Genomic DNA, 22,780 nt, shown 5'->3' with positions numbered 1-22,780 from the left:
CAATGCAAGAAAAGAGAGATAAAGAAATGGATAGAACAAGAAAGTAGGAACCTGTCATCAGCCCAGCATGGGAGACACTGAAGTTAAAGACAAATTCTATAAAATTCAAGACTTGGGAATGGGAATCCTAGATTCTCCAAAATTATTAATCTACTCTGGAAAATCTCTCAAAAATAGAAATTCCAAATTCCTTTTATTGACCTATAATGCAACATTACTTTGCTCCAAAGGCACCAGATGATCGAAGTGTTATGCCTTGTGGCTTTTGCGTCTCGTCAAACCAAGGAGTAGAGCTTTCTATTTTGTGTTTCACATTGGTAATCTCCAGTAGTGAAGTAGATAAACCAATCAACTAATTTCATAAGCAGCACTGAGACATAATCGAAGTTTAACAACTCATTACTCAACTGGAAAAGATCAAAATTACTGACAGATGAAACTCTCTTTCCTGTTATTAGTCCCCTGAGTCATCCAATTCTCACTGTACTGCTCTTCATTTTTTGCTGCCTGCCCCTGTATAACAAGCAATATGTTGCAGGTAGTCCCTGTGAGTCATTTATTGGGCTCACCCACCTGTGATTTGTGAGTATGATGAGCTATTATAACACTGCTTTCCTCTGGAGTCTCTCACCACATCTGTCCAGGCTGCCAAGTCTGCCAGTCTGCTTTTAAGTTGGATTTTTTTATGTTCAAACACATAAATTCTTTAATTTTTTACCAAGCATACTGTTACTGGTAATTAATCATTATATTAATATATTTGCTAATTGTCGTGGTTGCGGGGGAAGTGATTTTTTTCCAGGGGGATGTAGGCAGTCCAATCAGTGATCAGCTTTTCTGCTGGCACCTGGATTGGTCACTCGGAGGTTTGGACATGCCTCTGAGGACACAAAGAGTTAAAAGCAGGAGTCTAGGGGGTTCGGCCTCTTTTTTTGGATCCCGGTTTCAGCAGAGGGACGTGTCAGGCCTCCTTCCTCTGCCCGGGCCACGAGGCTGGGTGGGGGAGGGGAAAACACGTGGTCGGCTCAGGTAAGCCAGAGCCCCGGGGGGGAGAAGAGAAGGGACAGAACTGGAACTGAGCTGCCCCGTCCAAGATGGAGGGGTGGAAAACTGTGGAAGTGCCTGCTGTGTGTGCTCACCCCCTCTTCCCCCCAAACTCCGGGAGAAGGTGCCCAGCCACGTGGGGGTTTGCGGAGCCTGGGAGTGCCTGAGCCTGCACCCTGCTGGGAGATAGAAACTGTTAACCCTTGCTTGGCAGAAAGAAACTTTTCTTAGACATTGATTCTCATGACTGGTGGTTTCAGAGAGAGGGAAGCGGCCTGGGACCGAGATGATAAAGCACGATTGGAAGGAACCCGATGGGAAAAGAATGAGAGGAGTAGCCTTCTGAGCTGGACTTCTCTTGCATAATGTCAGCCATGGACTGAACTTAAGTCTCTTTTGAACATAAACTGCATTTTGGGTAGATACAGCTGCCCCTGCTTTTGCTACAGTGACTGGCACTTGAAGAGTGGAGCGAGCAGAAAAGAGAGGGGGAGGGTGAGGTGGTGCCCTCTGCCCTCAGGGCAGACCTGCTCCTGGAACCCTGGCCCCTGGGTAAAAAGGGGGAGAGCTCAGCATGCAGCATCCTTAAAAGAGCCCTGTATGTAGTTTTAGCCTATGAGACAGCGGTGAGAGTGCTGGACATAGGAAAAAGAGAGAGTCACCCTGGCAGACTTCTCCGGGCAGTGCCATGGGTGACATGGAAACACATAAGGAGTAGACCTGTGTGTTCTGGAGAACAGTCTGTGGTAGCAGAGAGACTCCTCTCTCCCTTGCTGAATTGAAGATTAGTTTGTTTTTGAGTGGTGATTGTTTGATCTAAAACCCAAAGGTTGGTCTGTGAAGAGTGATGGGTGGGGAGGTAGAAACTGGGAGAAGAAATGTTCTAAGAAGTTTTTATTTCTGTCTCTGTGTGTGTTTAAGAGTATTTCTGTCCCTGTTCTTATGTAATGTAATAAAGTTTTGGTGGTTTTTTTGTTTTCAAGATTTAAGCCTGCTCTGCTCTGTTCCTGATCACATCCCACAGTAGCTGTTAGGGAAAAAAAAAACATATTCATGGGTGCATTAACATCTGGCCAGTGCTAACCTATGACACTAATCAAAATGCAATCTCATTATTTTCATGATTTCCCAAGTAAAAGAGAAATAAGCTCTTTCTGAGATCAGGAAAAACATTTAACAAAAATTAGATATGATGGCAATAACCTTTCTAAAAAATGGGAAAACACAATATTTATATATTAAAATATTTGATATTTTGCATCAGCTTCACCTACAGGAATGAGAAAAAACTAAAGACTTCACATAGATCATATTTTCCAGTGAAAGCTAAATTAATGTTTTCATTTTATCTTTAGCACTGGAGATGTTAAAAACACACCTTTCTACTGATCTCCTTCTCCTATTTCTGTTGGTTCAAGCTGTGCCTACATTCCAAAATCACTGAGCCATGCATCAGAAACACCCAGTAATAACTAGTATGAGCATAATTTTCTTGAAAAGTTTTTATTCTCCCTCTATGTGTATTCTTGAGCTGAACTTATATTTCTCATAGTTCTTCATGCTCCTTCAATAAAAATTCTCATGTTCCACACTGAAGCTTACACAACACTCATTTGGCACATTCTCTGCAGGTTTTATTCATCACCAAGCTCACCCAAGTATTGCACACTTTAAAGTCCTATGAAGAATCACACTGATATTCCATAATGACCACAAGATATCACTACATCTTCTTAATGAAATATTCATGTTCTGATTAGCTTATGCATCTTTCAGCACTAATTCTAGGTAAACAACCCACACCACCTCACAAAGTCTTCCAAAACTTACCCTCAACTATTGCTTTGTCAGTAAACTCTGAATTATTCTTTCTGCTTCAAAGTGAACAGCAAAGCTTTGACATTTTCTTATATCCCTCCTTAGCAAAAATAAAAATTACATTTTGGAGCTTCTTCTAATCTCTATGATTCATATGTCAGACTCCCTAAATTCACCATTTGAAGCAAGTTATTTTTTATCCATTTCCAGGTCTAAAGATGAATCCTGGACCAGGAAAATCATCTCTTCTATATTCCTAATACTCTAATCCATGTTAATGAAGAATGCACATGACAACCTTCATGCAATTATTATTGCTGACCAGCAAGATGTCTATATACATTTGCTTCTTCACTCCTCCAAAACATTTCAAAAGCATGAAGACAGTAACAGTACATCCTTCTTTTGTTCATCAAAATGCATAAGCACATAGAAGAAGCAAAATCTCCTGCCTACTTTTTTCCTTAGAGCTTTAAAAGTTTCATATTTTTATTTGCCCTCTAAGAATGTATGGAATATATGCAACATAAAGCAAAATGATTCCTCATATTTTCAAAATTTCAAAAGTGGAATAATCTTTAATTTAGGGTTATATTTTTTGAAGCACAAAAATCTGTATAGTATATAGGGAAATATCTGTTTCTCAGATGTTTTTCTCTGTTGATATTTAACTTGTGAAAATATCTCAGGAATGACTCAGTAAATGAGATAGCATGATTACATCATCATATTTATTACTGTCACAGCATTCTTTTAAATTCGAATACCCGTCCTCAGGCTGATTTTGCTAATGCAGCCATCTTTAGAGATGGTCAGTAATTCAGCAATAAAAAGTGACTGCTCCTTCAACTAGTTTCTCACTTGCTGTTTTTAGAAGCAATACCATGAAATAAAAGTACATTACAAAAATGTATATAACAACATAATTAAAACTATGTCACATAAGGCCCTATTCCTAGAGACAATTTATGGACATCCTTAGCTTTTACAAGTTGTTTAAAGGACTTGTAGAGTCTTTCCTAAGTTCTTGCAGGAACATGATTTCACTGTAGTAGAGTTATCTGTTTTGCTTCTCCCCATTAGAAAAAAAAAAAAACCAACCAAACAACAACAACAAAAAACCACCCAAACAATTGCAAAGCTCCAGTGTTTATGCGGCATAATCCAGGAGAGATGGATGTGTCCAAGACATCTTTTATGCACAGACACACACACTCATATATATAAAAATATATGAGCATAAAAGTATGTATATTTTAACTGAAGAGCATCTACTTTGATGCTTTTGTGGGTATTAACAGTACAGTAAATTTTTTAAACATATTTGCATTATTGTCATTATGATCCTTAGACAATATTCCCATGTTTCCTAGCAATCAACAATTTTGTGTTCAAGGTGATATTTGCTTGCTACACATACATAAACTCCTAGCACACTGAATGAAATTAGTGACTTAGGACATAGATTTGAAGCTTTCAGATTCCATTCAGGATAGAGAACTGACAGGAAAGTAGATTAATTTAACTAAAATGACAGTTATGCTGTTCTGGTGGGAGTTTTAGTCATGTGTAGCCAAAGTTATTGGTAGTCCCCGATATTTGAGAGAGAAAATCAGAAAAGAGGAAAAAATGAACTGTGCTATGATTTTTTTTTTATTTCCCTCTGAAGCTAATAAAGTTAACTCATTGATAGAAAAGTTGGTACATCAGTAACTGCTAAATTTAACTGCATATATATTCTAACACAACCTCTAAAAGTATGTGTGTTCAAGTAAAAAAAAAGACATTTTGGTCAGTCTATTTTGAAATCCATAGTACATAAGGTAAGGCAGAGATTAACAATTAATATGAATTATTCAATAAGATGCCAAGCTGTACTAACTTACAGCAAATATAAAGGTCCATTGTCCAGAGGCTATTTTTTGTGCAGTTTCTAAAATCTAAAATCTATTTTCTAAAACCAGGAAGCAGTTTTTCTCACTCTTAAGACTTTATCCTTCTTTATGACAGAAGTATTCACTAGTAAAAACATTCCAAAGGTTGAAAATTAAAACATAGAATTCTTCTTGGTATTCTGGACAATAGAAACTTTTATAAATACTTTTTGTATAAGGATACACTCTTACAGATTATGGAAAATCAGGTTAATCAATGGCCTCTATTTCAAAGGAACTCAATACTCACTGGAGTATATCGCCACATACATAAATGCATAAATTGTCATAAAATTATGTAAATAACAGAGTAATTATATGTTAATTAATTAATAAATAGACAGATTTTTGTGCCTATGACTGTACTGTCCTGGACCAACTATAAAGTTTACAGGTGTCTTGCAAATCACCACAAAGATCTCAGCCTTAGTTTCTCAAGCACAGGCACAGAGCTACAGAAGCACATCATGAACATTGTAATAAAAGTCACAGTCTAATCAGCATCAGCTGCAGTGTGGTAATGATTTTTCTTTCATTCTGCTGCTCTGAAATTTATCTTCATGTACTGGCCAATACACTACACTCATACTTACTATGGAAGCTGGCTAAAAACCAGACCTGATCTGCCATAAAAATACTGTAATTTTGAGATAATTAACTTTTTTGTAGTAAATTAAGTATCAGCTTCACCTAATTTTCAGAACAAAACATCTCTCTGTAAACTCACTCCAATCTAAGAGGAACATCAAAAATTTCTATAATTAAAGTATTCAAAGGATAAAAAATGTCTCCTCCAGACCACATGACTGCGAATTCTCAAGAGTACTTATTTAAAATTCTTTCCCACTAGACCAGCCCCTTACATAAGGCAGAGTGAAAACTTTAAAATAGTATGAAATTCACTTTGACTCTTACCAGAAAAGACACTGGGAATCTTGGAAAGAAAACTTTTCACTGTACGAATAGGAATCCCATTTTTCTCATCTTGCATACGGGCTATGACATCTTCCATCTGAATAGAGAAATAAAAATAAATTAAATGAGAAAGAAAGAAAGAAAGAAAAGAAAGAGAAAGAAAGGAAAGAGAAAGGAAAGAGAGAGGAAGGGAGGGAAGGAAGGGAGGCAGGGAGGCAGGGAGGCAGGGAGGGAGGCAGGGAGGGAGGCAGGGAGGGAGGGAGGGAGGGAGGGAGGGAGGGAGGGAGGGAGGGAGGGAGGGAGGAAGGAAGGAAGGAAGGAAGGAAGGAAGGAAGGAAGGAAGGAAGGAAGGAAGGAAGGAAGGAAGGAAGGAAGGAAGGAAGGAAGGAAGGAAGGAAGGAAGGAAGGAAGGAAGGAAGGAAGGAAGGAAGGAAGGAAGGAAGGAAGGAAGGAAGGAAGGAAGGAAGGAAGGAAGGAAGGAAGGAAGGAAGGAAGGAAGGAAGGAAGGAAGGAAGGAAGGAAGGAAGGAAGGAAGGAAGGAAGGAAGGAAGGAAGGAAGGAAGGAAGGAAGGAAGGAAGGAAGGATTATTTCCTAAAATTAATATCCTAGAAATCCTAGATCAATCTCTCAGAATAACAGGTCCCCTCTTTCTGTTTCTGTCTTTAATTTCTATTCCATCATTTTATTGAACAGGCTAAAACTGCAAGTAATTTATTCATGAAAAATAGTTTAAAAAGATACGTATTCAAAAACTTTTGAGAATGAAACATTAATGCAGAACAACTTAGTTAAAGTACCTAAAAGAACTTGTCAAAAACCATTGTTGGATACTAAACTTCACATTTTGATTGTTTTAATGGCATTGAATCACACATAAAAGCAAAATAGACACATACAGGCTTTAAGGGACTGATAGTTCTCAAATAGAATGTTCAAAACAAAATAGAGCTTTTATGTTCAAAGCAAAAACTCCTTCTTTTCTTTTGAGATGGGGAAAAAAATATAACATGTTGTAATTTTGCATTCCTGGAGACAGCAGAGCCAGAAACATAAGATTTCTTTGTAGATAATAATGGAGTAGGTATAAAAATATTTTAAATCAATTTGCTGATTTTAGCTCAGCTTTCCAGTTCAATTTTTAGGCTAATTTGGACCATACATTTTAGAAATTGTGCCCAGCTCAAGGGTTCACTTCCCTATGAACTAAGACTGGAAAACCTTTTCACTGGAAAACAAAGAATATTTAGTAGTCCCTGGCTTACAATGCCAGTTTTTCTCTTTTCCCATTTTGTAATTGAAGTTAATATTTCATAATTTCCACCTTTCTTTCTTTGAATATCTAACTTCTCAAAATGTTCAATGAAACTATGATAAAATTAATCACAACTATTTTTTCTTTTTACTTAAATCCCCAATATGCTCCATATGAAAAACTCTTTGTGACAGGGCATTCTATACTCTTTTTGTAATCAAAGTTTTAAAAACATTAGTATGTCGCTCTTGTACCCCTTGTAAAACTTCATTAAAAGTTTGTGGCTGGGCTGTGTTGTGGAAACAGAATAACAGAAGAAATTCTACCATGCCCCTTTTCCCCGTAAAGTCAGATGTCCCACATTAGCAAATAGCAAACCAGCATTGGGTGCAGCTGGGCATTAATTGGCCTAATAAGGGAGTTATACAGAGCCAGCAAAAGGAACAGCATTTTGGGGTCATCATTTAGCTAGACTGCTCATGAAAAAGTTATTTATATATAGAGTGCCTGGAGGTTCCCATGTTCCATGTATTTATAGATCACATATTAACAACCTAAGGAATACAAATCCAGCATCATTGTCCGAACCAAAAAGTAAACAGAAGAAGTAGATATTGTTGGCAAGGTGTGAAAAACTCAGTCTATTGCTCAGAATTAAGCAATGAGCAAAATGTAACAAAAGAACCAATATTCATCTGACATGGAATTTAATTATTTAAATAGAATAGGCTACTAATAGATTTCTGAAGAAATTGTCAAGCAATCTATGCTTGTCAATCATTATCTGCGAGATGGCATCTGTCCCTACATTTTTTATCCACATAATAACTGAAGGTTGGTATCAACTTCAGTTGGTAAACTGTCTTATTTTGCCCTTAAGTGAATAAGAATTCACTCAAATTCAAGTAAATATTTTTGCCGATCATATTTGGTGATAAATTCCACTCATGCAGAATAAACTTGTGAGAATATTTCTAGAACTGCAGTAAGTTACACTAGGACAAAGTATAGAAGTCAGTTTGTACATAAGGCAACATGCTAAATGTGCATTTGCAATATAGTAGGGATTACTAAAAACACAGGCCACACTTCTCAAACATAGCATTACAGGTAGAGAGATGCAGTTACTGCTTGCTCAAGAACACGAGTGCAAATGTTAAATGCCCAGTATTGTCAGTAGTCAGTCTTTTGAGAGTAAGTGGAACAAATTGTTAACAGACTTTACATACGCTTTCCTATATAAAATCTAAAAAAAGCATAAAATCTAACTCTGAGAGACACTGAAGCTGTGGGAGAGCCCTCTGGTTTTGACTAGCAAAACGAACTCCAGGATGTCTGCACCGCAAAATTACACCTTCCCCTTTATATCAAGCTCATATTCTTGTTCTGTGCTGGGTATGAATTCTGTCTGTGCAAAAGGCAGCTCATGCTCCAGACAGCATTATTGGGAACTGCCTGGATAACTCAGGGAGCAGATTACCTCCTTAAGTGAGCAGGAATGTTCTGAACACACAACACAACAGCAGCCAACTAATTAGGTACAGTTGACCTCTTGCATGGAAATCTAAGAAGTTACTTGTGGTTTGTGGTTATCTTAAATCTTAAATATAAGAACTCTAGAAAATGAAGGGCAATTTAAAAGAAAAAAAATTAAATTAAGATTCAAACCTATCCACCTCAACACATACAGCTGCACAGTTTAACTTTCAAAATATGCAGTTGCTGTTTCTGTTTCAGCTGCTTTAAATTCAGCAAATATATAACCTCTTCCATTAAAAATCATCAAACTTTATTATATTTGGGAAGCAGCAGTCAAGGCACTCCTCTGTCATTCATCAACAATAACCTAAGACAATGAAAAGTGCAGAACAGTTTAATTAGAATGATGAAATAAAATCTTAATCTAATTTTGCTCAAGAAGCCTAATCTGGGAAACACATGCTGCTGCCTGATATAATAATTTTCCTTCCTGATGTATCATTTTTTGTTTCTGACTCACATGACCCAATATTCAAAAATTAAATAGAAGCTTCTTCATTTCACCTCAGAATTAGACTCTTTTCTGTTCATGTGCTTTTACCTGACTAAACCTGTCTGGCCCTCATCTTGCAGTTAGGGATGCAAAAGGGATTCTTTTTAATCTTAAACATTCTTAAGTAACTCAGACAAACCCACAAACAATTAGCCTCCTGATCACTCTGCAAATGAAGGTCAATATGCTCAAGAAGAGGAAGTTGTATAAGCATATCTTTTAGCTTTTTAGTCACCATTATCCACCATTAACTGGAAAAGTATAGCTATAAAGACTTTTCAGTGCAGCACAGATCCTATAGAAGGCTTTCTAAATAAACGTCTTCTTCAAAAAATGTGCCCTTTCTCTATCAGTGAGGTAATTCTAACCCTGACAAAAACTCACTAAACTTCTGATGCATAAGCAACTCAGAAAAAACTTACAATATTAATATTTAAAATTTCACTTGTCTCCTCATGAAGGTAATTTGCAGCCTTCATCTTGACACGTAAAGACACTGTGAAATCTATTTCAAAGCCTAACTCTATGACAACAGTGACAATGCATCTTCTCGAAAGCAAAAAGAAAGCAGATAATATCCTGTAATAAAAGGGCTAGAGGATACAGGAGCCATTGAACAATGACAACTCTGCTCCAAACACACTGGGAGCAAGGCATGCAGGCATGCCTAACTTACTGCAGAACCAGCGGAGGTCTTGACAACACACCAGAGGCAGTATCCTTTAGCTACTTACAGCTAGGTGAAAGGAATACAGCTCCTAAGAGCAGAATTTTTGTGGTCCCTCAGTGCCACTGTGACATATGGTTTGTGGTTTGTGGGGGAAACCCTGATCTTTAAACTTCCAAATCTAAGTAAGAATTTTATTGCTGCTCATCTGCACATCTTGCAAAAATTATCAACTTGAACCATAATTCAGCACCACTGCATCTTAAGAACTATTTCTGGTTTGGGTTTTCTTTTTTTCATTAATTCAAACACAACAACAGTGAAAAACAAAACATTTGTTAGTGCAGGACAAAGAAGGTTGAAGAGGTTTTGAAGAGGTTTTTCTTCCATTAAAATTGAGCCTTAATCAATTCCACATAAAGATGATCACTTTAAAGATGATCACATAAAGATGATACAAGGATACTAGAAAAAGTAATTCATCTGGAACTAAGCTACTTCAAGAGATACAGGGTAAAAACTTGAAGCCTTGGCCTACTTAGGCATACACAGATGTCTTAATTTGATTTCTGTCCCTTAAAAAAATAATTCAGTGCCAGGGAATTAAGGCTATACTCAGGGACACCAAAATGAAATAAGCATAATTTTGTACTCAGTTATCATACATCAGAACAGGGGTTGCTCTTGTTTTGAGTGTACTGGGGTCCACCCACATTGCAGCTTTCTTCATTTTGCTGGGGTTTTTTTCTCCTTTTACACAAATGCAAGGGTAGAATAGCCCAGTGGAACTAGCTACAAACCTCATCCAAACTTGTTTAAAAGTACAGAGTCACAGTATATTTCTTACAGTGTGCAATGTTTCCTTAGAAATTTTCTCCCCTTGCTACTTGAACACTTTACAGAGGCCAAGGTCATTAGTGCAGTTGGCCAGAAGGTTGCAGGGAGCTTTCCTCAGCCTGTCCCCTGTGCAGAGATGCACATCAAGCAGCATGGGCTAACAAAACTTGTAGGGTAGGAGACGGTACAAGGTTCCTTCAAAAGGGCCACTTTTCTTCTGACTGCTTCACTGACAAGCACAGGTACAGGCAAACTGATTGCCAGATCAGCAAGAATCAGTAATCAATTGCCAAATCAGTAAGAAATAACCTTGCAGGTGGAGATGGAGGGTTAATGGGAGACCTTCAGTTTATCCAGTGTATGAGGCAAAGTCACCAAAGCAAAATAAAGAATCTCAGTTTAAGAATGCTGACAATCCTTTTTCTAAATCAAATATGTAGAAACAAGATTGTTTAGTATCTTTGTTGTCAAAGATTTTAGCATTTTCCATTTAATGCAGAATCAGGTTATTTCAATTCTTTATTCCTACGTGGTATAAATACCAAGTTTAAAACATTCAGAAGCTCAGCAAAGCACATTTAGATTTTTGACAAAAATACAGTGGTGAAAGATGGCTTGAAACATGCAAGACTAACCAAACTGTTAATGACAGTCATGCACGAACTCTCTGAGCTCGCTGTTACAAAAGCAGTCAGGAGTTTTTCTAAGACAGCAATATTGCATCTCTGATCCACCAATACAGGAAACAGCCCTAGGTACTCTCTGGTGAACATTAAATTACAGTATTAACTTAATTAAAAGAATACCAGAATGACTGGACTCATTCTTTTCAGAGCCTCTATTTGCTGAAATAATTACTTGACATCATAAAATCAAACGGAAAACCAACACAAAAGTTTCCAATCATATTAAACAGATGCATTGGAGATAATTTGAAGAGCCTAATTTTCTACATGTATCTATGATGCTGGCACCTCTCCCTCATGTTTCTTTCCTGCTGTATATGAAGATACTGGTGTGAGCAAAGAGTTCATACTCTGTCCCTAAACAGAATACCTGTGGGGAGCAAAAGATGTTCTGGCTTCACATGTAGCACAAAGATCTGTATTGAATCATTATCTGTCATTACTCTTATGGCTTCGTTTGTAGTTGTCAATGTGAATTTCTAATTAAGATTCAAATTTATTTTCCCTAATCATCCTGCTTCAGATTCAACAAACAGGTGAAGTTTCAGATTGGTTGTAAAACAGGAGTGGTACTACACATTTAAGCCTGTGCTTACATTATATGAGCACAGGGAAAGGCTTTGTCATTTATTAAGAACAATTAAGGCTATTTTGAATTTATTTGAAAATTGACCCCAGTTCTGTGTAATTATTTTTGAGGCTTAATTAAATGAATAGTCCCACTGGGTTTCTCCTTTCTATCAACCCTGTATGTTCATCACTGTACTTGCATCAATAAGATAGGCTCTGCACACTTTGCCGATTGAAAACTGTGGGTTTGAATGATAAATTTAAGCTTTATCTTGTCTTATTCATGTGAATAAAATGCTGAATCATCAAAACCAACATTTCATTTAAAAGGTTCTTGTAGTTTAATACAAACCATACAAGTAGTTCTTCTGCTTTTCAAATACCTATTATAATGCTTTTCGAAAGAAGGACAACTTAAAAGCATACTTTGAGCTCCTGTCATTAACCTGTAATCATGTGGCCTGTTTGGAAGCTAAAGCTGTCAGTGATCCCCAGGTAAAGACTGAATAAAGAGCAATCCCCATCACAAGAAACTATACAATATTGAATGGAAAATATTGAAGACACCACATAGTACATTCTGTAGGTAGTAATTTATGCCAACAACTGTCTTTTCTAAGGACAGCTAGTCTTGAGCTCATGGTTTGATGCACCACTCTTTTTCTCTGCTTCATACACTGGGTAAACAGAATATTTCTCAGTAACCTATTTCTTCCATCATTCTACAGTTATTTCTCACTGTTATTTCTTTGGATAAATTGATCTAAAAACACTTTCTTAATACTGTATTCCACCCCCACACCCCCCAAAAATTTATTCTTCATTCTAATTCAGAAAAATAGTGCAAGTTTGCTTCTATCACTGTCTTTTTTTTTGAGAACTCAGTGTGTCAGAACACTGTCAGCAAACCTATAGCACTGCAAGGGCTATTACTCTCACTCTCTTCAATTAAATTTTTATCTCAGCTAAGAATCTTACATCTGGATTTAGAAGACATACCCAGTTCACTGAATGTTTATCAATGCTCTACAGCTGGACTGTGAAGAGCAGACTGAAGTAGTTGCTAGAAACAACTCAACTGGCATTGCAGAAAGATCGTATAACTTTGGAGGAATATTTCATACTGATTCAGCTTTGAAATCAAGAAAAGGTTATAGAAAATGCTACACTAAAGTCCATGAAAAATCAGGCAGTTCGCAATTCCAGCTCCCTAGCCCTCCTGAAAATGCAATTTCAAACAACAAAAAAAATCTTAAGCAAGAAAAAAGGCTATTTTTTTTAATTAACCACTTGCAAAATAATTCAGATATGCTTTAAAATTGTTTCATAGTAGTAATACTTCATAATTTATTTTTACTCTGGCCTTTCCTAGCTAAGAAGCAGTTTCTATATTTAGTTAATGTCAGAATCAGATACAGAAAATATAAAAGGCTATGAACTGATGCAAAAATTATTACTTTAACTAAATGGGTCTCATGTTTAAATTTCAGATAGATAAACAGTTCATTTTATATACTTGTTTTTCTTGGAACTTAGAAACTATTAATGAGAATTAATTAAAATTACACATTTCTCAAACCTTGAATGTTATTGTTGCACAACAAAACCAAAGAAAGCTTACCCAAAGGAGTTAAAAAACATATCCAGATGGTGAAATCTCAAAACCACCTAAGTCAATGATAATTTTGGAAATTGCATTTTTGCAATTTTTCAGTGAAATAATTACTTTCATTACATGTATGAAACTTTAGTTGGAATGACAGAGGAAAGAGAAGTATCACTATGGACACTTCAGAAGAAAACACAGCTTGATGAAGGAGGCCTTGGTGAAAGACTGTTTTTATTAATAGAGAGATTTCTGCAAAAATACTTAATTCAGACTAAAATATATATTTTAAAGCAGCTAAACCTATAAATATTTTTTATTAATCTGTCAGGCTAAGATTTGAGCTTCTAGACTGTGCTACCAGAGATAGAAATAGTATTTCTTCCGCAAAATACAATTTTTTAAAATACAGTCTTTCAAAGCCAAGCTATTTCCTGGGTTGTACTGATCATTTGTAATATGATGATCCTGACACTAAAAATGAAGTTCCCTGTGCATTTCAGAAACAGAGAAATTCAATGAAAACTGATCTCTGAGATCCCAAATGGGCCTTCCAAAATGCTATTACAAAAGTGGTCAAAATGTTTGATTGTTTTTTCCAAAAGAGAAGAAAAGTTCAAAAAATTCAAAAAGTTCAAAATACAACAGCAAAAAAAAATTTAAAGGACAGATTCTGGTCAGTACACAGGCTGGTATTTAAAAGAAGAAAACAGACTCAGACATTTTTGTAGGAGATGGAAAATAACAAAATAAGTGACCTTATAACAGGTAACGCAAATAAAAAAATGAATTGTAGCCAGTAGCACATTGTGCCTTCACACAAACCAGAAAAATATTAGCTATAACAGAATTACAATATATTCATCCACCTAACAAAAAAGTTATACTTCTCTGGAGAACAGTTACATTTATCGCAAAATATTGTCATTTAATCTAAAGTCTGAAAAACAGTTTGGTTTTTTTTCCTAAATTGGTACACCTTTCTTATGTCATCGGTCATCATTATGTCCTCAATGGTTTTAAAACTAAATTTGTCTGGTTGGAATCTCTTTTCCTCACTTGTCAGGTGATCCCAAACATTACAAAGCCATATCACAGCAGCAGATCATTTTAGAAGCAGCTGCTGTTGACCAAGGATGAAACCTTTCTTAGTAAGTATAATATCATTATTCTTCAAACACCAATGAGTGAAAAAGTAATTACAAGAAATGTTTCAAATTACATTGACAGAAACAACATTTTAGGGAAAACAATGGTAAGTATTTTGGTGATTTCTGCATTTCTCTCTGCCTTGTGGTGGAGGAAGACTGAAAGAGGCAAGCTGATCATCTGTTAATATTTCAGCACCTAGAGAAGAGAAATACTGCATAAAAACTTCATTTCTAGTCTCTCGGTCCGTGAAATTGCTCTGAATCATTAAACTCCATTAAATACAGAAGTAAAACTCCTATCATCAAAATAATTTTTACAAGTGACTTTTAAATCATGTTCTTCTCAAAGAAAGGGTTTGTAACTGTATTACAGTACGGAAAGCTTTCAGTATCAATTCTGTTTGGCATTTAAAAAAACAGGCTGCTGATGTAATACAGTAATGTAGCATTACATGACAGATGGACTGGTTTCACAGGAGTCTGTTCACCCTCTGTTACACAACTTACTTGAAAACAAATATTTTATTCTTACCTAATGTGAATAGATAGAAAATAGACAGCTGTGGATGTTCTGGCTATGTCAGTTCTTAAAGCATGTTGAATTCACCAATTTTCACTTCAAGAACAACGTAAAAGAAATAAAAACAAATGAAATACTTAACTACTGATCTGCCAAGTGAACAATACAGATAATTAATGGATAAAGTCCAAAGAACACACAATCATGGTACATTCCCTATGCAATTAAAAAAATCAAGAAGAGTAATGAAATAAATGAACCATATGGAATTTTTTTCCATAAAAATTTAGCTACCAGCATTCCAATAACACCAGTACATTTTCCCTCCTTATTAAAAGTCTTATCATCATCTCCCCTTCCAGCCAGCAGAAGCTCCAGGCCTGATCATTTTTTATTCCTCTTGAGAAGATCACACACACTCTAAGTACTAATTTTCATGCTAAAAAGCAAAATTATTTTATATAGCTCTTGCTAGTAGCAATTCAGAAAATGTAGAGCAAACTGTAGGTTTATGTAAGACAAGCAATGCATACAAATATTAGCATGCCCTTCAGTGATAAAAATTCTGCATTTCTACATATCAAGTACATTTTTTTATCTCTTATTGACTACAGAAATTAGTCAAGCTTTTCATCAATCAAAACATTAGAAGATTTAAGAAAAATAGGTCAGAGGTCTTCTTATTCAGCAAGGAGTATTAAAAAATAAGTTCTACATGCATTTAAAAAACAAAAAAACATTAGGGTGAATTTATGTGGAAATAAATGGTATTTTCTGCATTGGTTTTTACAGTTGTAAAATGTATTTTAATTTGACTGTGGAAAAACACCCAAACAAAATGTGAGTATTTGCTATGAAACAAAACTATAAAATGGAATTTAAATAAGGAATGGTATTTTGCAAAGAGTGCCAAAACCCCCACTATTTATAATTTCACAGCATCTCCAGAGTTATTCTGTGTAGAATTCTAACTGTATCAGCCAGACTCTAAGACAAATTTAAAATCTTGTTTTTCTACAACAGAGGAAATGTCTCTAAGCCTTTCACAAAATCCTGGCATACCTCTAAATATTACTTAAGTCATAGAAAAATAACTTGATTAACAGAATGTAGCCCATTGTTTCCTTCAGGAGTTATTTGGAAGAAAAGAGTTAGTCAGAATTTTTGATATGAATGTAGAATATTCATTCTACACAATGAACAGGGAAAACAGAAATTAAACATCCTTATTTACAAATGAAAGCTGAGTTAGCCACCCTCTTTGATCAAAATAGGGTTTCACAGGAGTTTTCTTAAAATAAGTCACTGCTAAAAAGCAGTAATGCCAGTCCACACCTAATTCCATTGTACACAGTTACCTTACAAACACACAAACCAAGACTCCTCGGCTTCATCTCTTATAATTAAATTTATTTCTCCACCCATTGAAAAAGGCCATAGTTTGTTCTCAATCCCACTCTAAATTGCTGTATTTTCATAAGGATCTTCTGCTATGTAATGCTTTGGGACCAATTTCAGTAAAGGCTTATTTATCAAAGCAGTTAAACAGTTTGTAAACACTAGGGCTGAAATTTTCTAGGAAAATGGAAGCAATTAAATACCTAACCCATTAAAAAGCAGTGACATATCAAAAGACAGTGGGTGACACAGCAATGAGTGTGTATGTTCCAGTTCTTTGTGGAATAGGACCCTATTCCAATGTGACATTTCCCAATTTATATTTTGACTGGTTGCAGCATAATTAGGGAAAGCAGAACACACATTTTATGATACTTCCTTTCAGTTGCATACAGCAACAGCATCAGCTCTCCACTGGACTTGGACTGAAGGAATTAAGGAAATTTAAAATGGACTCTGTGGCTTTGTCTTACTTAACTTTTCTCTGTTTTTAAAAACATGAATTTGTCTTAAAAATTCATGTTATATTTTTCCAGAAAAACCAACCATACTTTAATTTCCTTTGGAATAAAGAATGCAGAAAAGGCTATCTTCCCATCAAAACACTAGAGCTTTTGAATTCTCATGATTTAGACACTTTACAGTAAATCAGGTCTGAATGTTCTGTACTTGTCCAATTTACTCATAGTTTGACATTTACAGTATCTACATTTTATTTTCTTTTGCAGTCATTTTCCTTTTGATTAGAAACATTCTATGTCTTTATTGTCAAATCATATTTGTGCCGCAAAAGAAAGTAGAGCAGCAGTCATGAACAGATTTGAAATATGTGAGCTCTGAGAATTGTGAATAATGGCTATAAATCCATTTCTTTATTTTATCTGATACATGATTGGGAAAGGAGATATTCTTTTGTTATAAACTAGTTTTGGTATTCACATACAACTGTATGTATGCAATGAGATTAGAGCAATATTAAAATCAGACATTGTAACTTAAGAACCAAAGAATGAAAATAGATTTGTGAATTAAAATTAAAAAAAATAAAATAAAACAACAACAACAACAAAAACAACAACATAAACCCTAAAGTTTTTGATGTGCTGGAGCACTGTAATGCTAGATATAATTAGAGCATACAGATTTGAAAAGAGACTGAAGTTTCTTTCTGTTCCAGAAAGCTGCAGAGTCCTGACCTTTTTTTCCACCCTATGTCTTCTCAGAGACATGAATCAAAGTCTACTGTAGTCAGCGAAGGCATTTCCTTTGATATTTTGGGAATAAATATTAGCATCACTAGGCACTGGGCTTCTAAATATTAAGTACTTCATGACTGTCACAGCACATGTCCTCCTTTTCTATCAAAAGCTAAACTATTTGTAAAGTTCCAGAAATTAAATTAAAGATGTTGCATTCCATATACAAAACCACAAACCTGTATTTCTGTATGGTCCCCCCTTATAACTAAGTTAATATCTTGGATATTGATGTCTTGAATGCATTTAATATGTTAAACTTAGCTGAGAAGTTCATTCTTCTGAAGGAGAATGCTTAGAGACATATTTGTTTATTGTATGCCTCTTTGTTCCATCATTACCTTATCACACCTTGTTGCAGTACATGATGTTGCAAAAGAAGCATAAGGAATAACTTGTACACGGAAATATTTATGTGGTAGACAAAGCAGAAAGGGAAGAGGGAATCACAAGGAGGGCAAAGGAAAGATCCATGTTAATTATCTTTCCATCTCCTTTGAAACTGTGTAGATTTGCATTTTAGTTTATGGTCACCATACACATCCTTACCAGCACTTATTTCTTCACACACAATCCTACTTAAAGATAATTAGATAGGATCTTTGAAGTCTAATAGCAAAAAATGAAGTTACAAAAATATTCATTGTCTCATAACACTTGGCAAGCCCTCCCAAAATCCTGCATTCAGAATAGATCCCTTAAGTAACAGCACTGTATTCTTAAACCCTATTGTAAAAGAAATCTTCATTTACAGATCAAATAAAGGTGGTTTCTAGGGAAATCTTATAAAATCAAAGACCCCAGATATGATTTTTACGACAAAAATTACAAATTCTGACTAAAAAAGAGACAATATTTTAATCATTCCTCACTCTAAAACTGTCTCCACCAGAGAGTGACCATAGTGCTTCTAGTAGTATGTCAAAAATTTTATAGATCTGTTATGATAAGAACTACTATTGAAAGTTGAGAGGTAACATAAAAAGATGGTGACCAAAGAGGATGGAGACTATACATTCTGAGTATATCTGCTGAGGTTAGACTGCAGACAGCAGTGACTTCTAAGGTAGTATAAATGGGTAAAAGCAATAAAAATATTTCATCTCTGAATACTGCATATCCAGCACAGATAGTCTGATATCAGGACATTCATGATCCACTGGGTTCATATTAATGCCCTCTGTACCCTCTGTGCCCTTTGCAGCCTAATGCAAACTGAATTGCTGACTTTTGTATCAGTATCCTGGTTTCAGCTGGGTAGAGTTAATTCCTACTCAGTAGTGATTACGGTGCTGTGTTTTGGATTCAGAATGAGAATGGTGTTGAAAACACACTGATATTTCAGGTTTTTTGCTAAGTCATGTTTATCCCAAGTCAAAGACTTTTTTCTTGTCTTGTGCCTTGCCAGTGAGGATGTCCACAAAAGAAACCAGGAGGGAGCAGAGCTGGGACAGGTGGCCCAAACTGACCAAAGGGATATTCCATGCCATAGAATGTCATGTCTGGTATATAACTCCTGGGGGAGCTATCCAGAAATGTGGCCAATCTGGGTTCAGGAAGGGGCATCTGGCATCAGTCAGCAGGTGATGACCAATTGCATTGTGCATCGGTTGTTTTTCCCTTTTTATTATCATTATTGTTATAATTTACCATTATTGATGTATTTTACTTTATTTTCAATTATTAAACCGTTCTTATGTCAACTTACAAGTGTTACTTTGATTCTCCTCCCCATTCCACCATGGTGAGGGGGCAGAGAAGTGTGGGTTGAGCAAGAGGCTGCACAGTGCCTAATTTCCAAATGGGCTTAAAACACAGTAATCAGCAGGAGATCAGGTTCCATTCTGAGGGGTTTTTTGTCCTTGGCAACATTTCTAAACTCTCAGAAGTGAACTTAAACCTTGGCTTAACTTTAGGAATTAGTTCTATAACGTCACTGGAAGTCTGACATTCACTCCTAAGCAGTAGTCCATTCTCCATACCAAAGTAGTTGTAGGCATGTCTTAAAAAAATTTGATGCAAAAGGGCTTTCTTGGAGATGTTGGAATATTGCATTGGTTTTATATTTCTTATCAAACCATAGATTTAAAATTCTAAAATTGTTGTTATATTTATGAATCCACACAGTAATCACTTGCACATTTAACTGTACTTTCCAAAATATATGCAAGAAATCCCCAGACACAGAAAGTTCATTAGGAATAATTATGAGATCAGTTTGGCCCAAAAAGGAGGCAGTTATGGTTTGCTTTATTTCCTTTTTTATGATGTCAGTTAGGCTTATTATCCTGTGAGACCATCCCCACTGTGTGCTCTAAAGCTTCTAAAGGAGTTGTAGCAACCAACTGGAAAGTGCAAATCAGAATTTGTTCCACAGCATGCGTAGCACAATGTGGAATCTAGACTTCATTTTAGGGTCCAAGTTATTCCAAGGACTAAATATTCCAAACCAGATCATAAAACTATATTTTTTTACCCAAAGCTCAAAAGCAGCACAGTGCATGTCCTTTGATAGCCCTCAGACACAGAAATTAAAAGATGAACAAGGTGCCAAAATATAGAAAAACACGTGGTAATTCCCATAGTCTGTAACTACTGAATATTGCTGCTGGCAAACCAATAATCCTACAAGACTACTGCACAAAAACACCTCACTCATATCCAAGTTTTCTTCACAGTGGTAAGGCAGTAAGCCACAGTGTTGAAATCTATTGAAATCCATTTTGAAATTCATTTGAAATAGAGGGCTGAGCTCTCTGGCCTTGCCCCGAAGCCTGAGTGAGGGACAGCACCAGGACGGCCCCCCCTCAGTCCCTCTGCAGTTCACATGGAGGCAACTGGGACAGCACACTGCCCCGAGGGCTGCTCTGAGTACCAAACTGCTTTTGCTGTCTTTTCCCTTGCACCCTTGCCAAGCACATACACAAAACAATAATTAGTTCTTAGCCTTACTAACACTCTCCGAATGTCATCTAGGATGCTGTCAAATCCATGACTCCAGCACGAAAAATCAGATTAATATAATTAGTAAGCGATCATCACAAAGTTTATTTTAGAACTTCAGACATTACAGCAAGGCTCATAGAATTAAAGCATTCACAGTAGCTTGTTACATTGATCACAAACTTAACAGCATTTAAAACATTTAACTTCTCTAGATTTTTAAATTTTAACTTGCAGAAGTAAAAATTACAGTATAATTCCCTCTTCTGACTATACAGAAATAATTAATATTTATATTTAGAGAAGATGTAATGATAAAGTGAAGAGTGGAAAAGAACAAATGAAATTATGAAAAGTGGTCCCTGAAGAAAGGGGTTAAACATCTGCACTGAAAAAGGAAGAATCAAGATTATCAGATAGGTAGAGGACAGATATGAAAGACATAGACAGGTTTTTGATCTAGCAAAAGGCATCCATGTCCATGGCAGGGGACTTTAACTAGATCATCTTAAAGAGCCCTTTCAGTACCATTTTGTGATTTCACTGATCAATGAAAGGCAAAAAAAAAAAAAGAGAGAATTAATACTTTGCGTGACACACGAACTAAAAAAATTAAATTATATTAGGTAGAAGGTTTAAGGCAAAGAAAGAAATGAGTACATAAATAAGTTGTGAGACACAACTTTTATTTAGACAAATAAAATAGATGGTTACTCCAGCTTCTGCAGCACATGAGAGTGTACATTTTTGTTTCAAATCCATATTTTGTTCACCACAGCAGTATAATTATTTTAAGCTATTTCTGACTAAATGAGGCAAAAGCATCTTTGCTATAAACTAAGGCCAAGCAGGGTGCAAAAGGACCATCAACAATCAAATGAGGAAGTGGTGGAGCAGATGGGCAAGCAAAAAAAAAGCTGTCTAGAGTTTATCAGACACAAGAGTCCTCCTCCTCAGCAGCGCAGGACTGAAATGAGCCCACCTCAAGCATGTCCACCTAAGTGAGGACATGCAGTAACAAGCAGTCCAGTTAACATGAACACAAAGGCAAGAACCTGACATAGCCAGACTCACAGCTTTTTCAGCTTGGAATTAGGCCTGCGCTCCATGGGCAGCACCAAGGCAGTGGGGGCATAGCCCACTCACACTCACCTACAAAGGACAATACATCTCTATGATTAGTAACTTGGTAAAAGTTCTGAAATACAGAAAAAGCAATATATTTAATCCATGCTTCACAAGGATAGACTATAAGCAAGTCAAACCTGTTTCCCTTCTTGTGGTGTCCATCAGTACTTACAACCATCATCCCAGCTATTGAAGTAACCTAATTTTGGAGCCTAGGGCACATAGACTGCAAAGACTGAGACAATCCACTTGAATTCAAAAAAGTTCTCCAATAGTTTAAAAGATACAGAATAAAATGTAGAAAACATCTCCATTTCTATATTTTTCATCATTCTTCCACTCCTACCAGACAAGAGGTATCTTTAACATCAGCCTCAACAGCTCAGGTGCCAAAAAGACTTTTTTATTCTATAATCTTTCTCTCAAGTCATACACACAAATGTCACACACACACACACACACTCACACACACACACACACACACGCACAAAAAGGACTCCATTTGAAATTGATTTTAGATTTCTATAAACTCTATCTACATTATTCATATTTTATTACATTCTGACAGCTCCAGACCTCCTTTACTGTTGCTTAAAGCTGCAAGATAGTGAAGCTCTTGTCTGTATGTCTTTGAGTAGAATACTGCTCAAGTCTTCTGTTTGTTCTGGCTTTGAATCTCCAAATTTGAGGTTTACTTTTCTTTGCGTATATTGTAATTGGTTCTTATGAATATATTATACCTGTAGCTTATCAGTTAAAAAAACTTATTTTGCAGCTCAGTGTTCAGCTCATTAGGTAAGCTATATGATCAAGAGATATTGTTAAATAACAGTGCAAAGAATAAAATAAAACCCACTAAAAATGGTTTGCTTATACTGTAGCACATGTTACCATGGAATTCCTTTTTATTTCAGTCATAATAAAGAATTATTCCCAAGGCAGTTAAGGGCTTACAGAATTCATAAATTCTTTTGTACTTGTCAACAGAGCCTCTCACCTAATAGCATGCAAATTTCTTTTTG

The 22,780-nt window shown here is 36.0% G+C and overlaps 1 protein-coding gene across 5 annotated transcripts in view; it reads right to left on the bottom strand.

Moving 5' to 3' along the window:
• The window catches only part of RGS7 (regulator of G protein signaling 7), a 235,283-nt gene that overhangs the window by 127,242 nt on the left and 85,261 nt on the right, over positions 1 to 22,780 (bottom strand). For all 5 annotated transcript variants that reach the window (XM_063390393.1, XM_063390391.1, XM_063390394.1 and 2 more), the window contains one exon: positions 5,712 to 5,808. In XM_063390393.1, the coding sequence (XP_063246463.1) occupies positions 5,712 to 5,808 (97 nt within the window). The remainder of the gene's footprint in view (positions 1 to 5,711; positions 5,809 to 22,780) is intronic.

Source organism: Prinia subflava, chromosome 2 (assembly GCF_021018805.1).
Source record: "Prinia subflava isolate CZ2003 ecotype Zambia chromosome 2, Cam_Psub_1.2, whole genome shotgun sequence".
NCBI lineage: Eukaryota > Metazoa > Chordata > Aves > Passeriformes > Cisticolidae > Prinia > Prinia subflava.
Note: the sequence above shows the minus strand (reverse complement) of the source record. Positions and strands in the feature narration are given on the sequence as shown.